The sequence below is a fragment of the Hemicordylus capensis genome, chromosome 4 (genome assembly GCF_027244095.1).
Source record: "Hemicordylus capensis ecotype Gifberg chromosome 4, rHemCap1.1.pri, whole genome shotgun sequence".
Lineage (NCBI taxonomy): Eukaryota > Metazoa > Chordata > Lepidosauria > Squamata > Cordylidae > Hemicordylus > Hemicordylus capensis.
The window spans coordinates 48,768,023-48,793,868 of NC_069660.1; the positions used below are offsets into that span (position 1 = coordinate 48,768,023).

General features: G+C 42.3%; 1 protein-coding gene across 4 annotated transcripts; it reads left to right on the forward strand.

Annotated features, from left to right (window-relative positions):
- On the forward strand, positions 1–25,846 carry TLDC2 (TBC/LysM-associated domain containing 2). 4 transcript variants are annotated; one of them, XM_053251091.1, is made up of 7 exons: positions 1–76; positions 4,482–4,606; positions 13,427–13,591; positions 14,321–14,473; positions 17,447–17,542; positions 19,358–19,431; positions 21,280–25,846. In XM_053251091.1, exons 2-7 carry the CDS (start codon positions 4,574–4,576, stop codon positions 21,413–21,415), a joined length of 657 nt encoding a protein of 218 aa, XP_053107066.1. In that variant the 5' UTR covers positions 1–76; positions 4,482–4,573; the 3' UTR covers positions 21,416–25,846. The 4 variants fall into 4 exon arrangements, with proteins under 4 accessions (XP_053107066.1, XP_053107067.1, XP_053107068.1 ...); XM_053251092.1 differs by lacking the exon at positions 1–76 and adding an exon at positions 3,491–3,567; XM_053251093.1 differs by lacking the exons at positions 1–76; positions 4,482–4,606 and adding an exon at positions 8,895–8,954 and having other exon boundaries at positions 19,358–19,457.

The window sequence follows — 25,846 nt, forward strand, 5'->3', positions numbered from 1 at the left end:
CTGCATCAATATGCCACATCCCTTGCCATCGGGGGACAGGACCACTCAGGAGTACAGCCTGCCAGACATTCCCAGGGTAAATACTTGTGTGGGATACATTTTTCTTAACAGAGAAACTTAATCAAAAGCAGAAGGGTCGGGACCAATCAGAGAGCCATCCTCTCCTCCCATACTTCTAGCTGCTGGGTGTCAGCCTCATCCATGCTCACACAACTACCTCGCAGCAATGGCTAATGATGACTAACAGCTCAAAAGACTCACAAGAGTGGCTCCAGAGTGGGGCAGTGCTCCCTCAGAACAAGTAGTCCCCCCCACCTGCCCCCCATTTCTGTTTCAGAAATCTAACAGGTAGGACATAGCTTGCCCATCCATAAATGCACTTTGCCCTCTCCAGTGGCATACCTTACTCAGTTGGAGGGTCCAAAGCACAGGAGGGGATTCGCTCTGGCTCACTGTCACTCCCTCCCCTCAATAGACTCCATTTGCAGAATGATTTTGCCCCTGTGGTTCAGGGCAGATTGAAACTACTGAGCATGTCCTCCTCCACTATTTGTTTCACAGAGACATTCGTGCCTCCCTCATTCTTCCATTGTTACGCCCATATCTGGGATGCTCGAGCCAATTCTGCATCTCTTTCCTGCTTTCTGATTTTAAGCCTGCTATCAGTGGGGAAATGACTTGATTAGCAAGGCAGAGGTTGCCAATTCAAATCCCTGCTTGTATGTTTCCCAGACTATGGGAAACACCTATATTGGGCAGCAGCGATATAGGAAGATGCTGAAAGGCATCATCTCATACTGCGCGGGAGATGGCAATGGTAAACCCCTCCTGTACTCTACCAAAGACAACCACAGGGCTCTGGGGTCACCAGGAGTCTACACTGACTCGACAGCACACTTTATCACATATACCGTTGCCAGGTTCTGTGTGGCAGCAACCAGCATGTACCAGCAGATGGTAGGCAGTGGGCCTACCATCAGCTGTAATCTGAACACCAGTGACTCAGAGTGGGTTCTGCACTTTGCTCATTCCATACTGCGTGCCCTAGACTCTTCTCTTACTGCCCCCTATAGCCCGACCGTTATCTAGTTTTATTACCTACGCTTTGACGTATCTTTGTCTTTTTATGTCTTCTAAACTTTTTACATTCCTTTTTATGCCCCCCATCTTTTTATGTCCCTTTATGTCTTTTGTGCTTTTATATGACTTTTATGCCTTTTTAGGCTTTTTATGCCCTTCTTGTGTATTTTTTATGTACTTTAATTTCTATCATCCATATGCACCTTTACCATATGCAATCATCCCTTATACTTTATGCTGGTCTATGACCATAATAATATTGATTGATTGTTTGATGAGACAATCAGGCATGCATAAAGCCATGGTTCCTTCTGCCTCAGCCCTGAGAAACTCTGTTCTAATATTCTCCAGCTTCTGCTCCTTGTCTAGAGTTGCTAATTAAATATCCTCTCTTTTACGAGACATCCAGATATTCCAGAGCACCATCACAAAAAAGAGCACAAGCAGTTATCCCTTTGTTTCAGATCTCTCTTGTTTCTTTGCACAGGCACTACAGTAAAGTTGCAGTGGCTGACACAGTATGCAACAGCTCAGTAACGTTGCACGCACAGAAGTTGCACAAACGCCAAAACTGCACAAATGTAATTACACAAGAGCAAACCCTTCATTTCCAGTGGGCTTGCTCTTGTGATGCATCAGCTGCACAATTTTGACATTTGTGCAGTTGCACACCTTATGGGCACACAATGTTGCTAGGCTGATGTACCATCATGTAGTCGTGTATCAGCCACTGTCTTTATTTTCAAAGTTTTTGTCTGCCAAACACACTTTTAGAGCATGTCTTTGCCAAATTCTTGAGTTTTTCTCCCTCTCTCACTACGCTAGAACTAGAGGTCATCCTATGAAACTGATTGCCAGGACATTTAGGAGCAACAGAAGGAAGGACTTTTTCACAAAACACATAATTAACCTATGAATTTATTTGTCATCGGATGTGCTGATGCCAGGAGCTTGAATGGCTTTAAAAAGGGGTTAGGCAAATTCGAGGACAAGTCTATTAATGGCTAGTAGTCTGGTTGTCATTTATCTGTTGTAATTAATCTGTTTTAATTAATGTTTTAACTTTTATGTTTTTGTTGTAAATGGCCAGAGATATAAGTTTTGGCCAGTATAACAATATGTTAAATAAATAAATAAATAAATAAATAAATAAATAAATAAATAAATAAATAAAGGCCACCTTCAGCTTCAGAAGCAAGATGCCTCTAAATACCAGTTACAGGGGAGTAACTGCAGGAGAGAGAGCACAACTTCTTCTCTAGCCTGTGGACTTCTCAGAGGCATCTGATGGGCCACTGAGGAACAGGATGCTGGACTAGATGGGCCTTAGGCCTGATCCAGGAGGGCTGTTTTAATGTTACATTTTTCTTTCCCATTTAGATTTCATTAGCATTCTCGCAGGATTGGTTACCCCTTCATCCACCTTCTGCATAGCACACAATGCAAGTTTAATGTCTTAATTTTAAAATTAAGCACACCGCTGCAGGAAGCGATAAGTGCATAGTGGAAAAAATCTCAAAGCTGGAATGCATAATTCTTCCCCCCACACACACACACTATTTTACCACTCCAGATTGTCCCCAAACATATCCCCACAAAGTTCCAAAAGCATCTTGGAACCCCACAGGATCCCTGAATCAGGTCGAACCGGGTTGAACCAGTTTGAGCCATAAACCGAGCCACCAGCTGGTTCTAACAAACCGCCTCACAGACTGGGTGGCTCAGTTCAAGTCTGGTTTGGACTTGAACCAATCCATCCGGAGTGCTTCTATGTGTGCATATCCTTAATTGTATGACTGTTGAACATACTGTGTGAATAGGACTATGAAGATAGCAAAGGAGGTTGAATTTTTTCCAACGTATAGGAGGAGAATGGCCACCCTAGTGTGCGATGATGATGATTTGCTGTGTATACATTTTATTTTGAACAAAAGTTCTCAAAAGTGGTTTATATAGCAAAGTTATAAGAAAATAGTTCCCTGTTCCCAAAGGCCTCACAATCTAAAAATAAACACAAGGTAGACACCAGCAACAGCCACTGGAGGGATGCTGCGCTTGGGTTGGATAGGCACAGTTGCTCTTTCCCTGCTACATATAGAGGCTATTCACACATGCGTGCAAAACTGGGCTAAGCGAGCCCAGCCCAGTTTTGCATGTGCATGAGAACTGCTAGGATTGGGCCAATCTGGGCAGCTACACAGGTGCAAACCCACCTCTTTGGCCACCCTTCTAAATGAGGATAAGGGAGCGAGCACTTCCTAACCTCATTTTTGTGCTCGTGTGTTGGCTGCGGCTGCTTGAAGCCACAACCAGCACACTCTGGGAGGGGAGGGGGATCCCCATAATTCACCTGCAATCACACAGTGCATTATCATAGCTCCAGGGGCGGCGCAGAGACCCCCAGAGCTAAAGAGAGACAGAGTTGCTGCTCGTCTGGGCAGGCGACCGGCCTACCCAGGGAAGAGGAGGAGATCATCTGCAGGGAAGGTAGGTTAAACCCACTTTCGCTGCTGGCCGCCCACAAGCCCTTCTCACAGATCGTAAGAAGACGCTCATAAGAGACCCAAACTTTGGAAAGTGCCTCTTTTCCCTTTTAGCAGGGATAATACTGAATGCCCATTCGCATGTATCCTCCTGTGCTGTGGCAGGGTGGTATAATGGTTAGCATCCTAGACTTGAACCAGATAGCCCTGAGTTCAAACAAAATTTGCCATGAAGCTTACTGGATTATCTTGGGCAAGCGACTATCTTTTTGTCTTACCTGCCTGATAGGGTTCTTGTGAAGAAATGTGGTAACACCATGAATGCCACCCTGAGCTCCTTGGGGAAAGGGAAAGTTATAAATATGAGAAATAAATAACTGGCCTGTGGCCCAATTTAAAACTGAAACCAAAGTCCCACTGAGTTCAGCATGGATATCTGGCCCACCCAGGGAAGAACCTGATATCCATGGCCTTTGGATAGGTTTGGAACCTTTGTTTTGCCACAGGGTGGTCCATGCAGGATATTGCAACCCCTTAACCTACCCTGGCCTTGAGTTCCTTTCTTTTCCAACCAGCCTTCTGCAAGTTCCCTGCCTTGAATCACCTGCTGTTCCTGCCCATTTTCCCCGTGGAAAGACACCTCCCTACTAGAAGCCAGGTCTAGCCAGTAGAGCTTTTGTTCCCCCTCATCAGAGTCTTACTTTCTCAAGAGCGGGCTGTGGCCAGTTTCTCTCTCTTTGCTTCAGGATTTGCAGCTCTGAAGTCAGAGTGTGCAGGTATACAACTAGACAGGTTTCAGAGTGGCAGAGTTTCCAAGTCATGTCTCAAGTGGCAGCAACTGCATAGCAATAAGAGTTTGCCTGCTTACGGGGAAGGAATAAAGTACACCGTTTACAGCCCTGAAACTGTTCCCAACAGGCTATTGGCAGACACCTGCTCACCACTCCCCTGCCTGCCTTGCTGCCGGGAAGAACACTCCTCTGGCCCCGCTCTGGACAATCACCTACAAGATGAAAACTCCACGCTGCCGTTACACGCTTTTGGTATGTACCCAAATGCACGTATCTGGGGTGCGATTGTGGGAAGGAGCATTAGAAAAGTTAAAGCAAACCCTCTGTGCCAGTTCCCACTCCCACCATTGGCTTCAAACTGTCTGGCACTGGGACCAGGGAGTGCTGAATTTATTGCTACTGTGCACAGGGGTTAGCAGGCCTGAATACCATTATTCCTAATTGCATTATTCCAAGAAACCCTGAATCCAGGCAGTCCTGAAAAAGTGAGATCTAAACTCAATAACTGTTAAAAAAAAAAGAAGTCAGAATCTGCAATGGACTGAAAGAGAATGCTGTGTGTGATACAGGGATAGAATTTGTCTAACGGCTAGTAATCATACATAATAGAATTTTGCCTCATTCCAAATGATCCTTTCAATTAACTCTTACCCAGAGAGTGAGCTCACTGCAGTGGAGTGATTAATGGCTTGGATGTGACAGGTTGCTACTGTATATGAAGCCAAGCTGACTGATCACATCTTTGATGATGATGCACAGTTAAGGATTCCTCTGCCTTCCCACCACCCACCCACAAATATATTTAGCATAGGCAGATCACTAGAATCTATACTATAGCCACAGTGTTGTGAGAAACGAGTCAGACCTTAGAATTCCAGCTGTTACATGGAATTCCAGCCCCACTCAGCCATGCAGCTCAGTGGGTTTCTGTCTAATATACTTTACCTGATATACTTTACAGGGTTATTATGAGGATAACATGATGGGGAGAACTTGAGCTCCTTGGAGGAAGGGTGGAATAACAATCTAAACAGTCACTTTATTGCTGTCTGTGAAGTTAATATTTGCACTTTGGCAAGCATTTGAAACGGTTTTTGCTGATAGCATACCACCCACCACCCTCAGCCACCATGTTGAAAGTGACCCTGCCACTTGTGGTTTAGCCACCATGCTAAAGCTAAGGAAGTCTAGGTCTAATTAGTGCCTGGGTGGGTGACTCCCTGGGAACCCCATGTAGACCATTCCAGTGGAAGAAAGATGGGATCCAATAGGAACTGGGTTTTGTTTAAGGAAAATGAAGAACTGCACAATGGTGTGTAAAAGCAATTTGTACACATAGCAAGTGCCACTGCAACTGCAGCTGCACACTGGTGCACTATTCTTGTCATACTTTGAGGTCGTTCACACAACTAGGTGGGAAGGGCAGCAGGCAGGTGGGAGGCTGGTTGTACTCACCTTCCCCCCAGATGAGCACTGGATTCTTGCTGGGAGCACTGTCTGCACTCCCAGATTATCTCTGTGTCCCACAGAATGGAGCTCTGGAGGCCGGGATGCCATGTTATTGCTATTCTGGATATCCTACAATGCACGGACAGACACTCTAGGTGGCCATCTCTGTGTCCACTGGGGTTGAACATAGCCCCAGTGAACAATGGAGCCCAGGTTAAGGGCTTGCTTTAGCCCTTAACCCTGGCTAAGAGCTGGGTTTCAAAGTGGGACTAGGCAGCACTGCCCTGTCAGGATTGGGCCCAATCCCAGTGGTTCTCACATGCAGCCTAATTCAAAATGGGCTTTCCTGGACTGGGTAAGGGTGTGCATGAGAAAAGCCTCTTTGTTGCCTAGAGTCACATTCCATGACTTTTGGAAGCCTAGTGTGAGGAAAATCCTTGGATTTGGACAGCACTATTGCAGAAGAGTGTTATATTCATTGGTGAAGATTCTGTGGGGAGTAGCAGTGGAGTCTGTGGGAAGCATCTTTGGCGGGGGGGAGATGTTGGGTATGCTTGACCAGGGTCTGGGTTCTAGAGGAGCCTAGACTACTTTTCTCATTGTTATCAGTCATTTTTTACATCATAGAACACAATACAAAACTTCAAGTCATGGAAAATTTGTAACTGTACCCATGTTCTTTTAGAACTGCTCATTTGGTGTAGCCCCAGATAGAAATGTTAAAAACAAGTCATAGGCGTGATAATTCCATGCTGTTTATGTTAAGAGGGCAGAGACTAGAGTCCCTACTGGCTTGATTATACGTTTCCCCTAAGATTGCCGACTCTCACTAAAGCTATTGGTCATTTGTTTTTGTCAATATTTTTTGTAATGTTAAGCCATTAAAATGCCCAGGATTGCTTTTCAATAGTGACCTGGAGATTGATGCCAGTTCCTGGAGGGTTAACTGTTGTTTTGCTTTCAGTCTCTCTCAGCCTGCCTGCTATTTTGGGAACATTTTTCTGTGTAAATACAGTTAAAGTGACTTAAGCAAATTAATAGCTGCCTTGCTTTAAAAAATAATAATCATGCAGATGGTGCCCCCAATAGAAAGGAAAATAGCAAAGAAGGTTTCTGCAGGAGTGGGCAATACATCACCATACCCAGGTGGTGCAGATACAGTAAGGGAAGCACTGCAGAACAGAGGAAGCAGACAGAAAGCTCTATTGATAAGGTGAAGCAGAGGACAAAGGGCAGGACACACATTGATCTTTGTGGCTTTTCCGAACATAGCTGTACCTCCATACCAAGAATAATAAACTCCATACCATACCAATACAATAAATTTTATTCTAGTCTAGACAGGGTTTCCTGCATGCGTTTCACCACAAACCTTCCTGTCCATGTGGCAGACTTAAGCCTGTTTCTCTACCCTTGGATTCACCAAGTCTGGGTGAAAGCAAGAAACACACATGTCTGATAAGCCTCAGCTTTATTTACAAAGCAGTTGCTTCCTGCTTATGCACAGATGAGCCAGATCCCATAGCATATGCACAAAGCCTAGATCTTGAGGTCTCCTTTCCTAGAGACAAAAATATTTCTCTAAAATATATTTAGAGCCAGTGTGGTGTAGTGGTTAGAGTGCTGGACTAGGACCGGGAACACCTGAGTTAAAATCCCCGTTCAGCCATGATACTTGCTGGGTGACTCTGGGCCAGTCACTTCTCTCTCAGCCTAACCTACTTCACAGGGTTGTTGTGAAAGAGAAACTCAAGTATGTAGTACACCGCTCTGGGCTCCTTGGAGGAAGAGTGGGATGTAAAATGTAAACAAACAAACAAACAAACAAACAAACGTGCTAACTGAAATGAACAGGCAGACACTTGCAGACTGATTTTTCTAGCAAGGTCACTGGTTATTTTGACACAATACCACAGACCATAACATATAAGAACAGCCCTGCTGGATCAGGCCAAAGGCCCATCTAGTCCAGCATCCTGCTTCATGCTGTGGTCAACCAGATGCATCTGGGAAGCCCAGAAGTGGGGAAGAGAGGGCAATCAACCCCTCCCATTGGTGTTTCCTGCACCTGGCATTCAGAGGCTTGCCCCTGCTGATCCTGAGGGAAGTATACAGCTGTCCAGGCTTGTAGCCATTGATAGCTCCATCCTCCATGAATCTGTCTAATCTTTTTAAAAAACTTTCTGGATTGGTGACTATCACCACACCCAGCAGCAGTGAATTCCACAGTTTAACTGCACATTGCATAAAGAAATACTTCATTTTGTCTATCCTGAATCTCCCGGAAGGTAGCTTCAACAGATGATGAGAGAGGAAGAAAAACTATCCTCTGTCCACATTATCAACACCATGCATAAATTTTATACATCTCTGTCATACTCCCCCTTAACTGTCTTCTTTCTAAACTAGAATGGAACAAACATAGTAGTCTTTCTTTATAGGGGCATTGCGCCAAACTCCTGATCATTTTGGTTCCTCTTTTCTAGCTCTACAATATCCTTTTTAAGGTGCACTGACCAGAATTGTATGCAATATTCCAAGTGCGGTCACAGACACAGAACAAGGCTGTGGCTCACCCCATTCCAGTGCAGTTTAGTTCCAGGAAGTGTTTAGCCCTATTCTTAGGTCTGAAATATGCCAACACATTCAAATGGACACCCATCTCACTAAAGTCAGTCAGTCTCTGGTAGACTCACCATGCACCTAATACAGTGAGTGGGCATGTCTATACAATCTCATGCCACTATAAATGTATTAGGTTACAATCCAACACAGAGTTAGGTTTAAAACAGTGGGCTTAAGTGCTTGACCATAACTTCTCAGTATATCTAAAGGTAAAGCGTGCTGTCGAGTCGCTGTTGACTCCTGGTGACCACAGAGCCCTGTGTACACCACACATATATGCAGCAATTTATATGCTTTATGATCTACACAATAGTTTCTAGGCAGACGTAGCCTCAACTGAACCACAATTACCACAATTATCTATTATATTAATTCTCCTGGGTGTGCCTTGGAATGTGCGTCCCAGAGCCCAGCTGATTTGCTGCGTGGCAGACATGCCTGATTGGCTGAGGCGCACCCAGGACGATTGGTTGCCATGGCGGCAGCCTGGCTGTGGAGGCCAGAGGTGGCAGGCCCGGCCACGGAGGCAAGGCCCGGGGGGGGGAGAAAGGGGGGGTAGAAGTGGCAGTGGGGAGGAGAGGTGGCTGGGTCCGGAAGCAGAGACTGGGGCAGAAAGCGGGGAGAGGTAACCTCCGGCCCCAAAGAGCGCACAGTTGCTCTGTGTGGGGTCGGCTAGTTATTATTAATTACATGTATACACTGCCATTATGCTGCTATGAAATTCATAGTAGGTGGTCACTCATCCAGGCACGGACCAGTCCGAGACCTACTTAGCTTCACCAAGGTTGCTGCATCAAGTGTCCTCAGACCATGCCCTGGCTACTGTTAGGAAGAAGTCTCGGTATTCCTGTATCAAAATCTTGTTTGCAATGTTGAGCTTAAGAAGGGGGGGAAATTGCATGGCAAAGGGCAAAACTCTCTTTTTAAATCTACAGAATCCTCAAGAATTCACATTTACCAACCAATGGTAGGGCAGCTCAGAAGACATTTCCACCATGGTGGTTTCTGCAAACAGACCTGTCTAGAAGATGCATCAATGGATCTTTGAATGCATTACTAAAATAGGATAAACCTGTCCTCCCCTCTTATGAGACGGATGAAGGCTTTTTGGAAGGGGAGATGCTGATTCACTGAACTGATGCTTCTGAAAATTATATTGCTCTCAGCACTATTCATGTCTGCATTTTAACCTACTTACATGCCTTTGCTTATTTATTTATTTATTTATTTAGTTAGTTAGTTAGTTGCCTTTATTATTTGCTCCAGAAGCAAGACTGGATTAAGACATGCTGAGGTCCTAAGCGATGTTGAGGTTAAGAGGCACCCTAACATTACAAAATGGGTTGGAAGTCCCATCCAGGCATACTACTTACTGCCCGCCCCCGCCTCCTGCACACACACACCACTGCTCATGGTTACAGCAGCATTTGTCCGAAGAGGCAAACACTGTCTGTAACTGTGATGGTGGGCATAGGTCTAAACCAGGACTACACAACTTTGGCCCTCCTGATGTTGGCCCTGCAGATGTTGAACATAATGCCAATCATCCCTGACTATTGTCCACTATGCCTGGGGATGGTGGGAGTTGTAGTCCAAAAACAGCTGGAGGGCTGAAGTTGTGGAGCCCTGGTCTGATAACATTTCAATATAATTTGCAGTTATTTCTGCACAGATTTATAAACTTAAAATGATCAATGATTGTGTAGCCATTTAAGAATATTTTTGTCTTATCAGGATGATCATATTTGTTTTAGAGACTTCCCCCCTTTATTTTTCAACCAATTATGTAGAAATTTAGTCATTTTTTTGGTATTCAGAGGCCCTTCCAAATGTGAAGCCTTAAGCAGTAGCTTACTTATCTTGTGCCTAAATCTGGCACTGTCCAGAAGGTATCCTAAGACCAGGATTATAGCACCCTGCTTTGCCCTAATGGGAGATATTCTGGGCCAAGCAGGAACACTCAATCATCATTTTATTTCTTCTCAATTTAAACCATGCATCTTCTTTCAGATATATACTTTTTATTTTTCATAGATAAACAGATATATTTATCATTAGTCAAGAACATAAATATCATTAATTAACCAACAAAGGGAAAGGGGGACACACCGCAATTACATGTTAAATATATTAAATTACACCAAAGGGGGGGAAAGGTTGATTATCTTGTTATTCCAGAACTAAAAAGACTCCAGTTCAACACAAAATCAGCATTTCATTGTCTACTTTCCCACATTCTAATAAAAGTATTCAATTTAACCATGACTACAAGATCCCACAATTTGACCAACCAATCATCCCAAGGGGGTGGGGTGGGAAGGTTTCCCATTTACTTGTTATAACTAATCTTGCAGCACTTAAGTATGTAAGCAGCTCTTGATCTACAAAACAAATTGTTGAGGGAAAGTTACAGAACAGTATGGTCAGTGAATTTAATGGTAGTTTATATCTGGTCATTTGCCCAACACTGTTAAGAACTCTAACCCACAAATCTGTACTCTTAGGACAGTTTCATTACATATACAGAAGATCAGCTCACTCACACCCACATTTCCAGCAAAGGTCTGAACAGGATGGATAAAGATGGGATAGCCTGAGTGGTGTTAAGTACTCCTTTAGACTAGCATGGAACTTCCCATATTTGATGCCATGCTCTGTCTGTAATATGGTAACCCAGGACAATTTCCCATCTTAAATGAAAGGAACATTTGTCCATATTTAGATTAATAAGGAACTTGTAAATCAGACTTAGTACATCTTTGCCTTGAAATTGTGTATTAATTCAAAATCTGTCAGAAGCCCAACATCCTGGAGCAGTTTAATCACCATGTGTCTTATTTGAAGATATTGAACCATGGCGGTCTATCCCCTGTAAGCTGAGTGGTTTCTGAAAAATGTCTTCATGGTTCCTTTTTCAACCATAACTATTTATAGATGTGAATTTATTATTAATCCAGAGTTGTAAATTCCCAAACAAATTTTGATTTCCAATCTCCTTGTTAAAATAAAAAGCTGTCAGTGGTGATAAGCCAGGATTTAGCTTTCCTTTAAATGTTAATCAGTTCAGACAAACTGCTCTACTACATGGGTTTCTCTTAATGATAGATGTAATATTCCTAAACCCCTCCTGTATTCTACCAAAGAAAGAACACAGGGCTCTGTGGTCACCAGGAGTCGACACCTACTTAACGGCACACTTTACCTTTAAGATTCCTATTGTAAATCCACAATGTATCCTTTAAAGGAATAGGGATATCTACTTGTTTTAGTATGATAGTTCTGTCTTGCGAGAATCAAACTAAAAATTGAGACAATAAAGCTGCATTATGTTTTATGGAGGATACAGCCAATGCTCGTCTATCCAAAGATTTATAGAGTGTTTTAGCTGCAATGCTGGGAACTTGATTATTAGCTGTTGTTATTCTTTCTGAATTATGGATGAGAATGCTAAAATAATATTTAGTAAAAATAAAATCCTTGGATTAAGGATTTAAGAATAGCAACAGCTAACATTCATCTTAACAGTAGCAATTATCCCAAACCATGATAAAGGCTTCTATGACTAGTTTGCCAAATCTAGTTTAATATCCTGCAACAATTATTTATAATTAAAGCTGGTGAGGTTATCTAAATCCTATATAATACAAATTGCCAGATTAATTGGTTTTTCTCTCCAAAGGATTTGAATCATGTTTGATAGTCAGTCTTTTGTAGTTTTAAGTATATTCACTGCAAGCCATTAAGACTTTTTAAAATGAATCTTGTATCCAGAAATTATAGTTGAGGTCTTGTATGAGTTTTTTCAGAAGTAATAGAGATCTCTCTGGATTTGATAAATACCACTATGTTTTCTGCATATAGACTAATCTTAAAATGATTGTTGTTTAAAATGACATCAGTGAAATCTCTCTAATAGCAAAGGTTAAAGATTCAATAGCAGTAGCGAACAACAAGAGCAAGAGTGGACAGCCTTGATGTACACCTCTTTGGACTTGAAAAAGTTCAGAACTCAATCTGCTTACAACTATTTTTGCTCTAGGGTTTTCATAAATAAAGTTTATCCAATGTATAAGTTTATCACCAAATTAAAATAACGTTTCAAAAACATATGCTCATTCTATCCTATAAAATGCTTTTTCAGCATCTACAAATGCAGCAAATTGTGGTCTGGGGAACAGGTTATGTGAATCATATTAGGAGTTCTACATATATTTGAAGAAATTGTTTGATTTTTAATAAAGCCTGTTTGATCTGCACCCACCAATTTATGTATGATATTATTTAAGTGTGATGATAAAATGTGGGCCCATATCTTAAAATCATGATTTAATAAAACTATAGTTCTATAATAACTAACCTGTGGAATATCTTTTCCAGGTTTGGGGATAACCATAATTCTAGTTTCCATCCATGAATCTGGAAGTTAATTTGTAACCATGACAAAATTTATTAAATTTAATAAGAAATCCTGAAGAGAACAAAAACAAAAAAAAAGGTTTTATAATTTTCTACAAGAAGCCCATCAGGATCCAGGGACCTGTTATTCTTCATTCTAAAGACTGTCCTCTTTAATTCATCTAGAGTAACTGGTTCCTTAAGACTTACTTACTTACTTAATTTATTTATTTATTTATTTATTCATTCAATTTCTAAAAATGGCTCAGGGCAGTTTACACAGAGAAATAATTAATAAATAAGATGGATCTCTGTCCCCAGAAGGCTCACAATCTAAAAATAAACATAAGATATACACCAGCAACAGTCACTGGAGGTACTGTGCTGGGAGTGGATACGGCCAGTTACTCTCCCCCTGCTAAATAAAGAGAATTACCACTTCAAAAACGTGCCTCTTTGCCAAGGTAGCAGGGGTCAAAATAATCAAAATACCAAAATTATCAGCAGAATATTTTAAATTTTTTCAATAAATTAAAAATGTGTCTAGTGTGTGGCAAATCAGTTGAATATAATTTTACAGAACAATGCATGCTCTTTTATTAGCCCAGTCTGCTGGAAGAAACCCTCTCTCTGGAACCTGTGAATGCTGCTGAAGAGGAGAGCCAAGCCTGGGAAGAAATAGATGTTCCACCTTTTTTCACAGAAGAAATCAATGAGCCTGTGCTGAATGGACAGAGCAATATCATGCGCTTAGAAGAAATGCAGAAGGTGAGCACCCTTCCCCATGTACTCTAGGGTTCCATGTTGTGCCTTAAGGAACTATAATTAACTGAGTATGGTTTTGCATGAAGGTTCAGCATTTTTGCTAAAGTGATGCTGCTTTCACAGGGACTTCTCTGGGTGAGCCCCTTGCCTGCATACTACACTTGAGAGAACTATCTTGAGTCAATGCATGTTCTACTGAGAATTTTTTCTAGCAGTATCTCAGATAGGCAAGTTTCTGGTGGTGCAGAAGCATTCTTCACCAAGTGCCTAATACTCACTTCTGGACAGACAGCATTCAAGAACTGACAAGGATCTCTATGAGGGCAATGATTATCTAAGATGTGACTTGAACTACCATAGCAATGGAAGTGCTGGTGAAACCCAAGAATATGCTGGAACAGGTTCCTACTAGTAGGTATAAGGGGCTGCCTAGGGGACCAGGAGAGTACCAGTGTTCCCTCTAAGGCGTGCATGTATGCATGCGCTCACACATTTTTTGATGTCCGCTCAGTTAATTTTAGATCCCACTCATTCTGAATCAGGAAGGTCCCACTCTGAATGCATGTGCGCACACACTGCCTTGATACTGCTGCCCAGAACAAAATTCATTCCGCACACTGATGAAAAAAATTAGAGAGAACACTGGATAGGACTGCTGGTCTGTGAGCGTAATAAAGGAATGGATTGATTGATTGATTGAGGACTGACCTTATATATGTGGCACCTCCTTAGCTTGCCCCACACCTTCCTCTGAGAGTGACTGGACATCCATGGAACCTCATCTACTGTACAGCAAGGGATGGATTTAGCCTGAAGTCGATGTACCGAAGCATGAGCGACTTAGCCTCACCTGTGCTGTTGGTTATCAGAGATACAGATGACCAGGTAAGCAGGGCTGTCAAGCCCCAAAGGATAGCAAATAATAAAACAGGGTGGTGGTGGTGGTGGTTTTGTTCTTGCAGAAGAAACTGCCTCTGGAATAAAGTGGTTATTGGATGCAAAAGACAAAATAGCACAATCACATGCAGAAAATTAGGGTAAGTAGAGGGCTATTTTTTCAGTGGTAGAGCTCATGCTTTGTATGCATGTATACATTGTCCCAGGTTCAGTCTCCAGCACCTCCTGTGGGGCTGGAAAAGACCACTGTCTAAAATCCAGGAGAGCTGATGCAGGTCAGTATAACCAACAATGACTCATACTGATCAGGAACATAGGAAGCTGCCATATACTGAGTCAGACCACTGGTCTATCTAGCTCAGTATTGTCTTCACAAACTGGCAGCAGCTTCTCCAAGGCTGCAGGCAGGAATTTATCTCAGCTCTATCTTGGAGAAGCCGGGAAGGGAACTTGAAACCTTCTGCTCTTCCCAGAGCAGCTCCATCCCCTAAGGGGAATATCTTACAGTGGTCACACTTCTAGTCTCCCGTTCATATGCAACCAGGGCAGACCCTGCTTAACTAAGGGGACAAGTCATGCTTGCTACCACAAGACCTATATGTTTTAATTGTTTTTGTTTTAATTGCTGATTGGTTTTTAGAGTTTTTTGCATTATATGTAAACCATCTAGAGAAGTTTTATTAGGCAGTTTATAAATTTAATAAATAAATAACATCTATTTTTGAGGCAGCTTCATATATTCTGTTGATGGGCACAAGTAGCATACCAGAATCATGGTAAGAGTGATAATTATGTTCTGGGGCATGTGTACTTTGCATTTAACTATATAAAGTAAGAATTCTGTGCCTGTGCAATTTAAATTCTGCACTAAAACCATCTGGATTCTGCAGTCGGTGTACATTATGTAAATGAATGTATACTGTATATTTGCTTAATTTGCATCCTTTATGGAATTTCTGCTCGTCACAGGAAAGTTCCACATGCTTTGCAAGGCCATGGGTTCAATTCTCTGTTAACTAGAAATATCCTTCAGTCTTCTGCTTGGCTTCTAGCATTGATCACACATATCTGAGTCCATCTTCATAGCCTCGAAGGCTAGAAGTTTGCTTGGAAAGAAAAAGAGTTAACAAAAGCGGAGGTAATCAATATATTAAATGAACCCGTTGAGACATTGTGCACTTGCATGGCATGAACGCAGAAGTATACACACAGCCTTAATTCTGCTGTACTGTAAGAATTGCAGCCAAAATGCCCACTCCCCTATATATCCAAACAATCATTGCCCTATCATTCTACAGAATGTAGAGAACCTTTTCTGAAAAATATCCTTAGCCATCCATAATCTGATTTTAATTATGGGAGAAAATGTTTAGCCCCTCTTGAAGAGAGGTGGCCTTGGGCAAAATTGCTTCAACTTTTATGCATAAAGACTGCCTTTCTTCCATCATGGAATTCAAGGTGGCAAATATGAAGTTCCCAGGTACTCTCTTATCTAGGCACTAACCAAACCCAAATCTGCTTAGCTTCAGCAAGGTGGCTGCATCATATGTCTCCTCCAAACCATGCCCTGGGACCTTAGGTATTGTTTTGTAAAAGATTGTTTTTAGCCTGGCTGGAGTCACTGTTAACAGGCAGCAGAAGATTCTCCCAGACAAAGAACCCAAGAGAGTGCAATGCCTTTAGAACAGAGGCAGAGCAAAACTTTTAAAATTCCAAATAAGAAAAAGCAGCTCATGCAGAGTTGTTTCCAGAGGTTTAAGCAAGAGCTCATTTCACTTTATATTTTGGACTCAGGTTTAGATTCCCAAGTACAAAATGCACGATTGACATTTAATTAAAGTGTAAACTTCAGTGTTCCATAATGTAATCATTACATGTTGTGAGCCACTTTGCAGACCTTTGTCACAAAGTAGACTATACATTTGTAAACAAATCAGTAATGAAATATTTAAAAGTGTGCATATATAACATTTGGCACATAGCCCTTTATAATACTCAGAAACAGAAACCTAGCCTTTTCTCAGCTTTATGGTCTTTAAAAAATGTGATTTTCAGAACTGATTTTCAGAGGCCATCAGTATTTTGTATTGTGTACAGACTGTGACCTATACAAAGGAGAGAGAGAAACAGACTTCTGCTATTCAAATCCTGAGAAATATAAAGAGATTCTCATTAAGCCACAATAGTTCTGGAGGGGCAGCCCCAAATTCTCTACCATGTAAGCAATAATTACAGGGTTCCAAATATTCAGATGCCAGCCTGAAATTCTGGGAAACTCACAGGACATGGGACATTATTCAAGGAAAGGAGCCCTAGTTTGAATAGGAAGGGTACCCCCTAGTACCTCCACCAAGGACAGCAATACAGTCATTGCTCGGCAACCACTAGGATTCCATTCTGGCAAAACCTTGTTGTTGGCAAATTCATAGTTGGCAAGGCATTGAAGTCTATGGGAAACAGGGAGTTATAGGGGAACCATGACCACAAAAAGACTTAAAAATAAGAGGGGGGCAGGATGCTAAATAATCACACACACAAATCCTGTAATATTGCCAAGAGTCACCAAAAAGAATGAGCAGATCGAACCTCTGGAAATTTTTTTAACCCCCCCAAAATCACTCAAAGGCATTTTAAATTGGCGAGAGGCAGCCTGGTCAGCAAGGATCAGCAAGAGGAATTAGCAGATCTAACTTCTAACCCCCGCCCTCCAATAGCTGGAAACCGCCCTCCCTACCCCCCAATTATTAAAAAACCTCACCAACCGCAGATATTCGGGTCACAGTTGGCAAGACCTGTCACAATTTCCTATTCGCATATACTCAAAACCGTGGTTGGTAAGACCATGGTTGGCAAGGGATGACTGTACTAACATGCGTAGAAACTCAAGCATGAGCAGTTCAGTATCCACCCAAGCCTTCCTACCATTTATAACAACTTTTTGCCTTTCTGTATCCTTTTCAGGTGTTTGGGGCCTTTTCTTCTACAGCCATCCATGTCAGCAGCTGCTTCTATGGCAATGGAGAAACTTTTCTCTTCTCTTTCACTCCACAACTGAAGGTGAGTGAAGTCATGTCATTTTCCAAGTATGGGGGCTGCCTGTATGCTCATAACTTCAGAGTTATCAATAGTGTTATATGAATTTTACCTGGCAGTAAGCCATCAGGACTGAAGAACAACCCACCCATAAAGATCCTACAGCTCATTGGGCAGGTTCACACATAATATGGAACCCAAGGTTCAAACAAACTCCTGCAGCGGGGAGCACACACTCCCTTTTCCATCCCCCTCCCCACGCCTAATTCCTTTGTAGGTTAGGATAGTCCAAGATTGGTTGTTAAGTCTGAACCCATCAATCTTGACCTAACCCACTTGTTCAGGGAACCCGAGATCTGGAACTAACTTCAGATCTCTGTTTCAGATCTTGGGTTCCCTGAAGCAAATAGGTTAGGATCAGTGTTCCCTCTAACAGGGATTCCCACATTCTATTCTATTCTATTCTATTCTATTCTATTGATTGAATTTGTACCCCGCCCCAAATTGTCGTCTCTTGGCAGTTAACAATAGCATAAAACAAGTTAAAACATATAAAAAAACTTTAAACAATTAAAAAATTTAAAAATCACCCACAAATTAAAACCTTTAAAATGTTAAAGAACTGAAAAAGCTTAGGTGAAGAGGTGGGTTTTCAAATTTTAAAAAATTGTCAGAGATGGGGAGGATCGTATCTCAGTAGGGAGTGCATTCCACAATCTTGGGGCAGCATCCAAGAAAGCCCATCCCCGTGTGGCCACCAGCCAAGCTGGTGGCAACTGGAGACGGATCTCTCTGGACGACCTCAATGGGCAGTGGGGCGCATAATGAAGACGTTCTCTTAGATACCCAGGCCCTAAGCTGTTTAGGGCTTTATAAGTTATAACTAGCACTTTGTATTCTGCCTGGAAGCCTATTGGCAGCCAGTGTAACTCTATCAACAAAGGAGTGATGTGGACTCTCCAAGATGACCCAGAGACCAACCGGCTGTTGCATTCTGTACCAACTGCAGCTTCCAGACTATGTACAAAAGCAATGGCTTTTGCTTAGAGATTATGGGAGTTGTAATCAACAATATCTGGGAATCCCTGTTAGAGGGAACACTGGTTAGGATATGCTCAGATTGGTTGCGAGTGCAACTTCTGGAACAACCAATCTTGGCCTATCCTAGCCTACAAAGGAAGTAGGGGAAGTGCATGTTCTCCATGCAGAGGAAGCTCACACATACATTGGGTTCCACATGAAGTGTGAATCTGCCCATTGTTAGAACAATAGAACAATAATTTGTTAGAACAAATGGTGGATTGGAACCTCATACCGTATTTTATGGACTATAAGACTCACTTTTTTCCTTGAAAAATATCCGCCAAAATTCAGGAGCGTCTTATATGTTTTAACAGTTTAATATGTTAAAACTCTGAAAAACTGGATTAAAATTAAGGTGCGTCTTATATTCTGTAGCGTCTTATAGTCCGTAAAATACGGTATATCCTTACAAGTAATGACTGAAGTGACTCAGAGTAAGCGATAAACCAGTCATACCAGTCCTAGAATGAGATAACTCATTATGCCTCCTTCCAGTTTTATTTTGGATTTTGGACTTAATCCTGAATAGGCAGAACCAGAGGTAGATCTATTCCATATTGTACAGGTCCACAAGAGTTTTATGTTGTTAAGGGATGCTAGTACAATGTTTAATAAGCTGTCAGCTGAACTGGAGTTTACAGAGCTTCAAGCCAGCACTGGAACACAGCATTATTGTTTTCCTTAGCTGTACCTGTTATTCACCAAAATGTCAGCTTTTTTAGTAGTTGTTTGTCTATGTGTTTTCCCCCTCCCCAGGTATTTAAATGGACTGGCAAAAACACCTTCTTCATGAAAGGAGATGCAGACTCACTAGCAATGGGAGGAGGCAGGTGCGTAGCTATGAAAGGTGGCCAGGGTATGTTTATTTTTCTTTGAAAACTTTGGTTGAAGAGTGGTATATAAATATGCATGTATGCATAGTAGTAGTAGAAAATGAAGGGGGTGAAATACAAGCCCAACAGATATTTACCTTTGCCAAAAGTCTCATTGGCTCTTTTTGTGGTGGTGGTGGCGGCGGCGGCAGCGGCAGAGCGGGGTGGGATACTAGAAAGCCTGATAAATATTTGCAGATACTCTTGACTCTTTTCAGACTCCCATAGATTACAAATGGCTACCCCAATCAAAGATCCAGCTTGTATCATTGTTGCTGCTGAGCTTTGGGCACACATAAAGATAAACAACTGAGCTCTTTGCATTCAGTGTAACCACAGTCACCAGAAAATTAATATGAAAAAGACAGGGTTAATGAATGCAAGAGCTGGTCAGCAAATTGAGCTACCAAAAATAATGTGAGCTCCCAGCTTGCTGTGTGGCCAAGGAAGAACGTGCTAGGAAGCAGCAAATTCCTCCAGGAGTGTGTTTATGGCCAATCAGATTGCAATGGCAACTTGCACTAAAGCCCAAAATATATTGCCATCTGGAAGGACCCAGAAATAGTTCCCAGTCATACAAATGGCACCTCTGTAGCAGTAGCAAAGTAACAGTTGTGCCTGCTACTAGGAAGGCTTGGAGTCACTGGCGTGAGATTTAGGGCAGATAAGAAAAAGGACTCTTCATACACAGTATATAATTGTGGAATTTTCGGCTGCAAGATAGAGTGGTGGCCATTAGCCTAGAAGGAGATAAGCTAATTTCATGGAGGATTAGAAGCCATTAACTAGACTTATTATTAAAACAATATGCTATTTGCAGTTCCGAGGCAGCATGGATTTAGAACAGCCCTGATGGATCATGCCCACAGCCTATCTAGTCCAACATTCTGTTTCCCACAGTGGCCCACCAGATGCCTCTTACCCCAGGAAGCCCACAGGCAACAGATGAGGGCCTACACTCTCTCTCTTGCTGTTACTCTCCTGCAACTGGTATTTAGAGGCATCTTGCTTCTGAGGCTGGAGGTGGCCTTTAACCATCAGGCTAGAAAGGAACTGGATAATTTGAATACCAGTTGCTGGAAAGCAACAGCAGGAGAAAACTATTTGCCAATATGTCCTCCTTATTGGCTTTCCAGAGATTTGACACAGTAAGACACAGTTTGCCACTGTGGGAAATGGAGTGCTGGACTAGAAGGACCTTTGATGTGATTCAGTAGGGCTCTTATGTTCTTCTTGTAAAGCCATTCAGAAGCAATCTGAAAAGGAAAGGAAGCAAGAAAGCCAGCTAAACCATCCTTCACCAGGCAGCAGAACCATCCATCCACAACCTTGGATGGAGGAGAGCTGGTCTTGTGGTAGCAAGCATGACTTGTCCCATTAGCTAAGCTGGGTCTGCCCTGGTTGTATTTGTATGGGAGACCATATGTGAGCACTGTAAGATATTCCCCTTAGGGGATGGAGCCACTCTGTGAAGAGCAGAAGGTTTCAAGTTCCCTCCCTGGCATCTCCAAGATAGAACTGAGAGATTCCTGCCTGCAACCTTGGAGAAGCCGCTGCCAGTCTGCAATACTGGTCCGACTCAGTATATGGCAGCTGCCTATGTTGCTAACCACAACCTCCATCAATCAACCTGTGTAGACCAGTGTGTTGCAATGTGTGCAGCAATTATGTTCCTATAGAGCAAATAGCAGCATATGATTCAAGCAAATGAGCCAACCTCCACTGCATCCTTCAGTATTAAACTCATGTCCTTAGTGCTGTAGAATTTTAACCCTGTATATTGTCTGTGTCTTCCCTCTTCTGCAGTGGTAAATTTGGATTGTGGCTAGATGGAGACCTGAACCATGGAGGAAGCCATCCCTGCGAGACATTCAACAATGAAGCACTGTCCACAAAAGAGGAGTTCCTCATCAAAGACTTGGAAGTCTGGGCACTAGCTTAACCTCCTTTGAAAAAGAAACCAGTTGCCCTCCTGCTTGGACATTGCAAGTGCCATGGGAGCAGGCCAGTAGTCCTCCTGAAGCAGCTTCTCAGATCTCCTTCAAATGAGCATAAATCTGCTGTGGATTTCCTGCTGTCTCCATAACCTAGCGATTTGCTCACATTTTTCCACCCTGGCACTGTCTTTTCATCAAATCAGCTCTTTTGCTGTCCATTGTTCCTAGAAAGCGGAACGAAGGATTGCTTATTACTTAAGCTTGTTCTTTGGGATACTGTGCTCCCAGAATAGGACTAAGCAGTGGTCTGCAAGGAAACTGGAAACAAAAGCCTTGCAAATGGTCAAGTTAGGAATTGTTAAGCTAGACTCAACACTGGCTACCCCTTACCAAGGAACGAGTCCCTAATGGATCCCTTCTACTCATTGATCTGACATGTACCTACTGCATATCAAACTAGTGGCACCATTATAGTAAGCCTTTTACAAGCTTGCTAGGAGTAGAATATCAAGCAATTACTTTATACAGGCATTAGAAAGTGGACACTGGAGCCATTTTCATAGGACTCCTCTCCATAATCTTTATGTCTGTTGCTCATGCCTTAGTCATAGTTGCCAGATAGTTGTCAGTGTCACCCCTTTGATACTCAGCAGATGTGTTGAAACTGGGCCCTGAATATCTTGGAACAAGCTAGTGCTACCGTGAGCCATCTCTCTGAGCTGTTGCATTTGCTCACATCACCAAACCACCTTTTAGAGGCATAATTGTATTCTTAAGAATGATATTGTTTCCTGGATGGAGCATAGATATGTTTACCATAAAGCCCATCTTGGCAATTTGAATAGAGTTCTATGGGTGCCATTCAACTCCACTTCAGAATGGAGTTTGCATGGGTTAAAAAATGGTTTCCCTGATAATCTATATATTGGTGTATCACATGTACAAGGGAAGTTGCTTAGGCAGTAGCTGGTCTATTTTTACTTACATATGATCTTGCTAAGGCCTTTCCAAATAATTGTTCTTCAATTGCACAATAAATATGCAAGAATATGAGGAAATTAATAACCTTTCCTCAATAAAAGCACTTATTTTGTGGGAAATTGCATTTCCCTAGCACTTCACAAACAATATTGTGTTGCTGGAAAACAAAATCAACATCACTTTCTAGCTAATGTGTGTTTTGTAATGGTTGGACAGATGCCTATTGGCTATTGCCCATGTCATCATTAAGGACAAAATAAACCCCACATCCTGTTTTGTATATTTTAATATTTAAGTGCTTCTCACTGTACTATCCTAGCATGAGAGCACTCATGCAGCTTTTTAAAATAAAACACAAATCAGGTTTTAAAATAAGTGCAAAGCCATATACAGCAGCAATGCTCGCTGTTTAGTGAACCTTCTCTTCACTTTTTACCTGGTTGTTTTAGGATGAGTTCACAAATGTGAGCTCATAATTGGATGCTTACATCACCATAATGATGGCTTGCATGTGTATCCTTTCAAGAACAATGCTTTTCAATGGAGGCAGTTCACACATTCTGCTGCAATTAATTAATCCTAAGCATTGTGCATGTATATGTGAATCAGTCTTCACTTTAATCTGCATCAGGTTTACTTTTTAAAACTTGGTTCTAAGGACTGTGCTCTTTCCAGTGGGGCAAACATGTTCTCCCCATGCAGTATAGCCCCTTGCATGGGAACAGGATATTGCAGTACTGGTGCAAATTCAGGGTTGTCATTAACACAGCCTTTTAAAAATCCATTTGTTTGCTTGGTGGATGCTTGTTTTTTTCATCTGGAGAAGCCCTTAGAGTCTCCTCTAGGTATACCTACTTGAACAGTGTTTTGAATTATACTTGTGAGATTTGGGGGTGTTTGAAGGGGGGAAAGTATAATAAACAGAACAAGCATTGTTCATATTGTTCCACTAGAGGCTAGTCAGGCTGGGGTTTTCAACTGACTGCATCATACATGTTTTTGAAATAGTTATATTTTCTGTCCAGAGAAGCTAGAATCACATGAGAATGAAACCCCAGTTTCTTATTAGAATAAAATTGCCAAGTACATATTTTGTGCAAATTGCCATAACTATGGATTGGTTTCAGGATGTGAAATTGTTTGATGCAAGCGACAGGTGAGGGGGGGGGGCGGAGTGGAGGAAAGAGAGAAAAATGTAGTGTTTAGTATTTTTCTATTTAGTAATCTTTTATGCTGGTAAGTTTGTCCCAGTGGGGATGCTGTAGAGAGTTTGGGGGTGGAGTCAGAAAGGAAAGGGGAGGGGAGGGAAAGGAGTAGGAGAAAAGAGTTGTTTCTGAATAAGCTTTTAGTTCTATCTACATAAGATTTGTGTTTATGGAGGGAGGCAACTATAAAATATTTGGCAACAAGATTTTGATCCAGAAAAGGGTGTGAGCTTGAAAAGCTTGTGAATTTCATTGCATTACTGGGCCTAGGTTCCTGAACTGTTTTCTACTATCGCTGCTGCTGATAGTTTCTCCAGCTTCCTGACCTGCACAACCCCTGAAGTTACTTTTTCCTTGTCACTTCTGGACTCTGTTGTTCACTGGATGCCCACTGCAGCATGGATCCCACCACCACCCTTTTTCTTGTCCATCCCAGGAGAACCTGCTCTTCCCTGGAAGGGCATAGCTATAATTGAGCAAGAGGGTTCAAAGAACACGGGCCCCCAGCTCCTGAGGGCCCTCCAACTCCACCCCTCCCTATTTTCTTCACTATCTCCCTCACTCTGGGGGTCCACCAGAGAGAGGGATGAACATGGGCCCCCTCTCCCCTAGCTACGCCCCTGGAGGTCCTATTTCTGCAATTACCTCCTCAACGCACAGACCCCTAATTTTACTCCAGCAAAGCAGGAGGCTACATTGCTTTACTGCCTGGGCCCTGAAAGCCAGAGAATATACAATCATTTGCCCTTTCCTGCCAACTTGGAGGGGGATGCCAGTTCTTATGAAGCTGCACTTCAAGCCTTAGATGATTATTTCAACCGTACTTTGAATGTGATTGCTAAACATTTCAAATTCTATTTTAGATCCCAGCTACTGGTGAATTTATCAATCAGTATGTCACAGCATTCTGTGCCTTAAGTTTGCCAAACTATAAGTTTGCCAACTTTACTGATGAACCGATCAGGATCAGATTGTTATGAAAACGCACTGCTCCAAACTGCGTGAAAAACTGCTATTGGAGTGGAAACTTACCTTGGATAAAGTTACAAAGATGGCTAGGAGGGTGGAAAATGCAGTGTGCCAAATCACTCTCTTTAGTACCCCATACCCAACCTCGTGAAATCCAGGCTGTTCAGTCTAAATCCTTCCAAATCCAATCTTCTCATATGGCTCTGCCCCAGAATGTGGCTGCACACAAGAAAGGAGGAGCTACCAATGCTACCGATGGGGAGACTGCCTACAAAACCAAGTTTATTCACTGTCCTGCACAGAAGGTCACTTGCAACAGGTGCAAAAAAGGGGACACTTTGCTAAGGTTTGCAAGTCTGCTGTCCACTCCATTACTGATTCACCATAGGATAAGGATGAGGCAAATGAATTGCTTCCTGACAGTGTTTTAAGTGTGACAGAATCAGAGCCTGCTTCTACACATTGTCAAGTTAAACTTAATGGCCATGAAGTGAGGATGATGGCTGATTCTGGTTCTCTTTACACTATCATTTCCTATCTACTTTACAAGAAACTCCTTATTGTGTCAGATCCGCACTTGCAGCCTTCAGACACCCATCCATGGTGATATGGAGGTTCCCCTATTGCCATAAATGGCTATCCTGTAATACATACATGTAGTGGCACTGTGGAAGATATGGCGAGGAGGCCCAGTGGTGTGATCCACTTTTACCCTCTGCACATGTAAACTTCTTTACACTGCTTATATCCATGCATTTAAAGGATTCATTCTAAGCCTCTCTAGCCTTAAACTTTAGTAACCTTGTACTCCTTTTTATTGAAAACTGTATATTCACCTGCATTCCTGTATTCATATTCTGAGTTTATATTACTATGCCAATTAGTGCAGCTAGGCACAGATAAGGTTTTCTTAAAACATATGTGTTAATCACCCACCTGGGGCAGGGAGGATGGGAAGATGTACTTGGCTGCTGGCCAAGTGCATTGGTCTCACACAGGCTACTTTATAAGGGGGGGCCAACAGCCCCTTTCTTGGTGCTGTTTATGAGAGTTGTAACAGTATAAGAAAGACACACAGATACCCCAGCTTCAGTGTAGATCAAGATATGGGAAGGTGCTATTCACCAGCTGGCGTTACAGGGGCCATGTCCTTTTCATTGTCAAGGGATCTCCCCGATGAAAATGATCGCGTCAGATCAGGGACGTATGTTTTATCTTTTGTTCTGTAATCCTCTTTAAAACATTATTCAACTTTGTCTAATACAACCTCTTTGGCATTTA

Coding starts and splice junctions, on each gene's coding strand:
- TLDC2 (XM_053251090.1), top strand. CDS start 8,904: ATGGCGGCAGCCTGGCTGTGGAGGCCAGAGGTGGCAGGCCCGGCCACG. Junction 8,955..13,426: donor TGGCAGGCCCGGCCACGGAG/GCAAGGCCCGGG, acceptor CTCTTTTATTAG/CCCAGTCTGCTGGAAGAAAC. Junction 13,592..14,320: donor GCTTAGAAGAAATGCAGAAG/GTGAGCACCCTT, acceptor GCACCTCCTTAG/CTTGCCCCACACCTTCCTCT.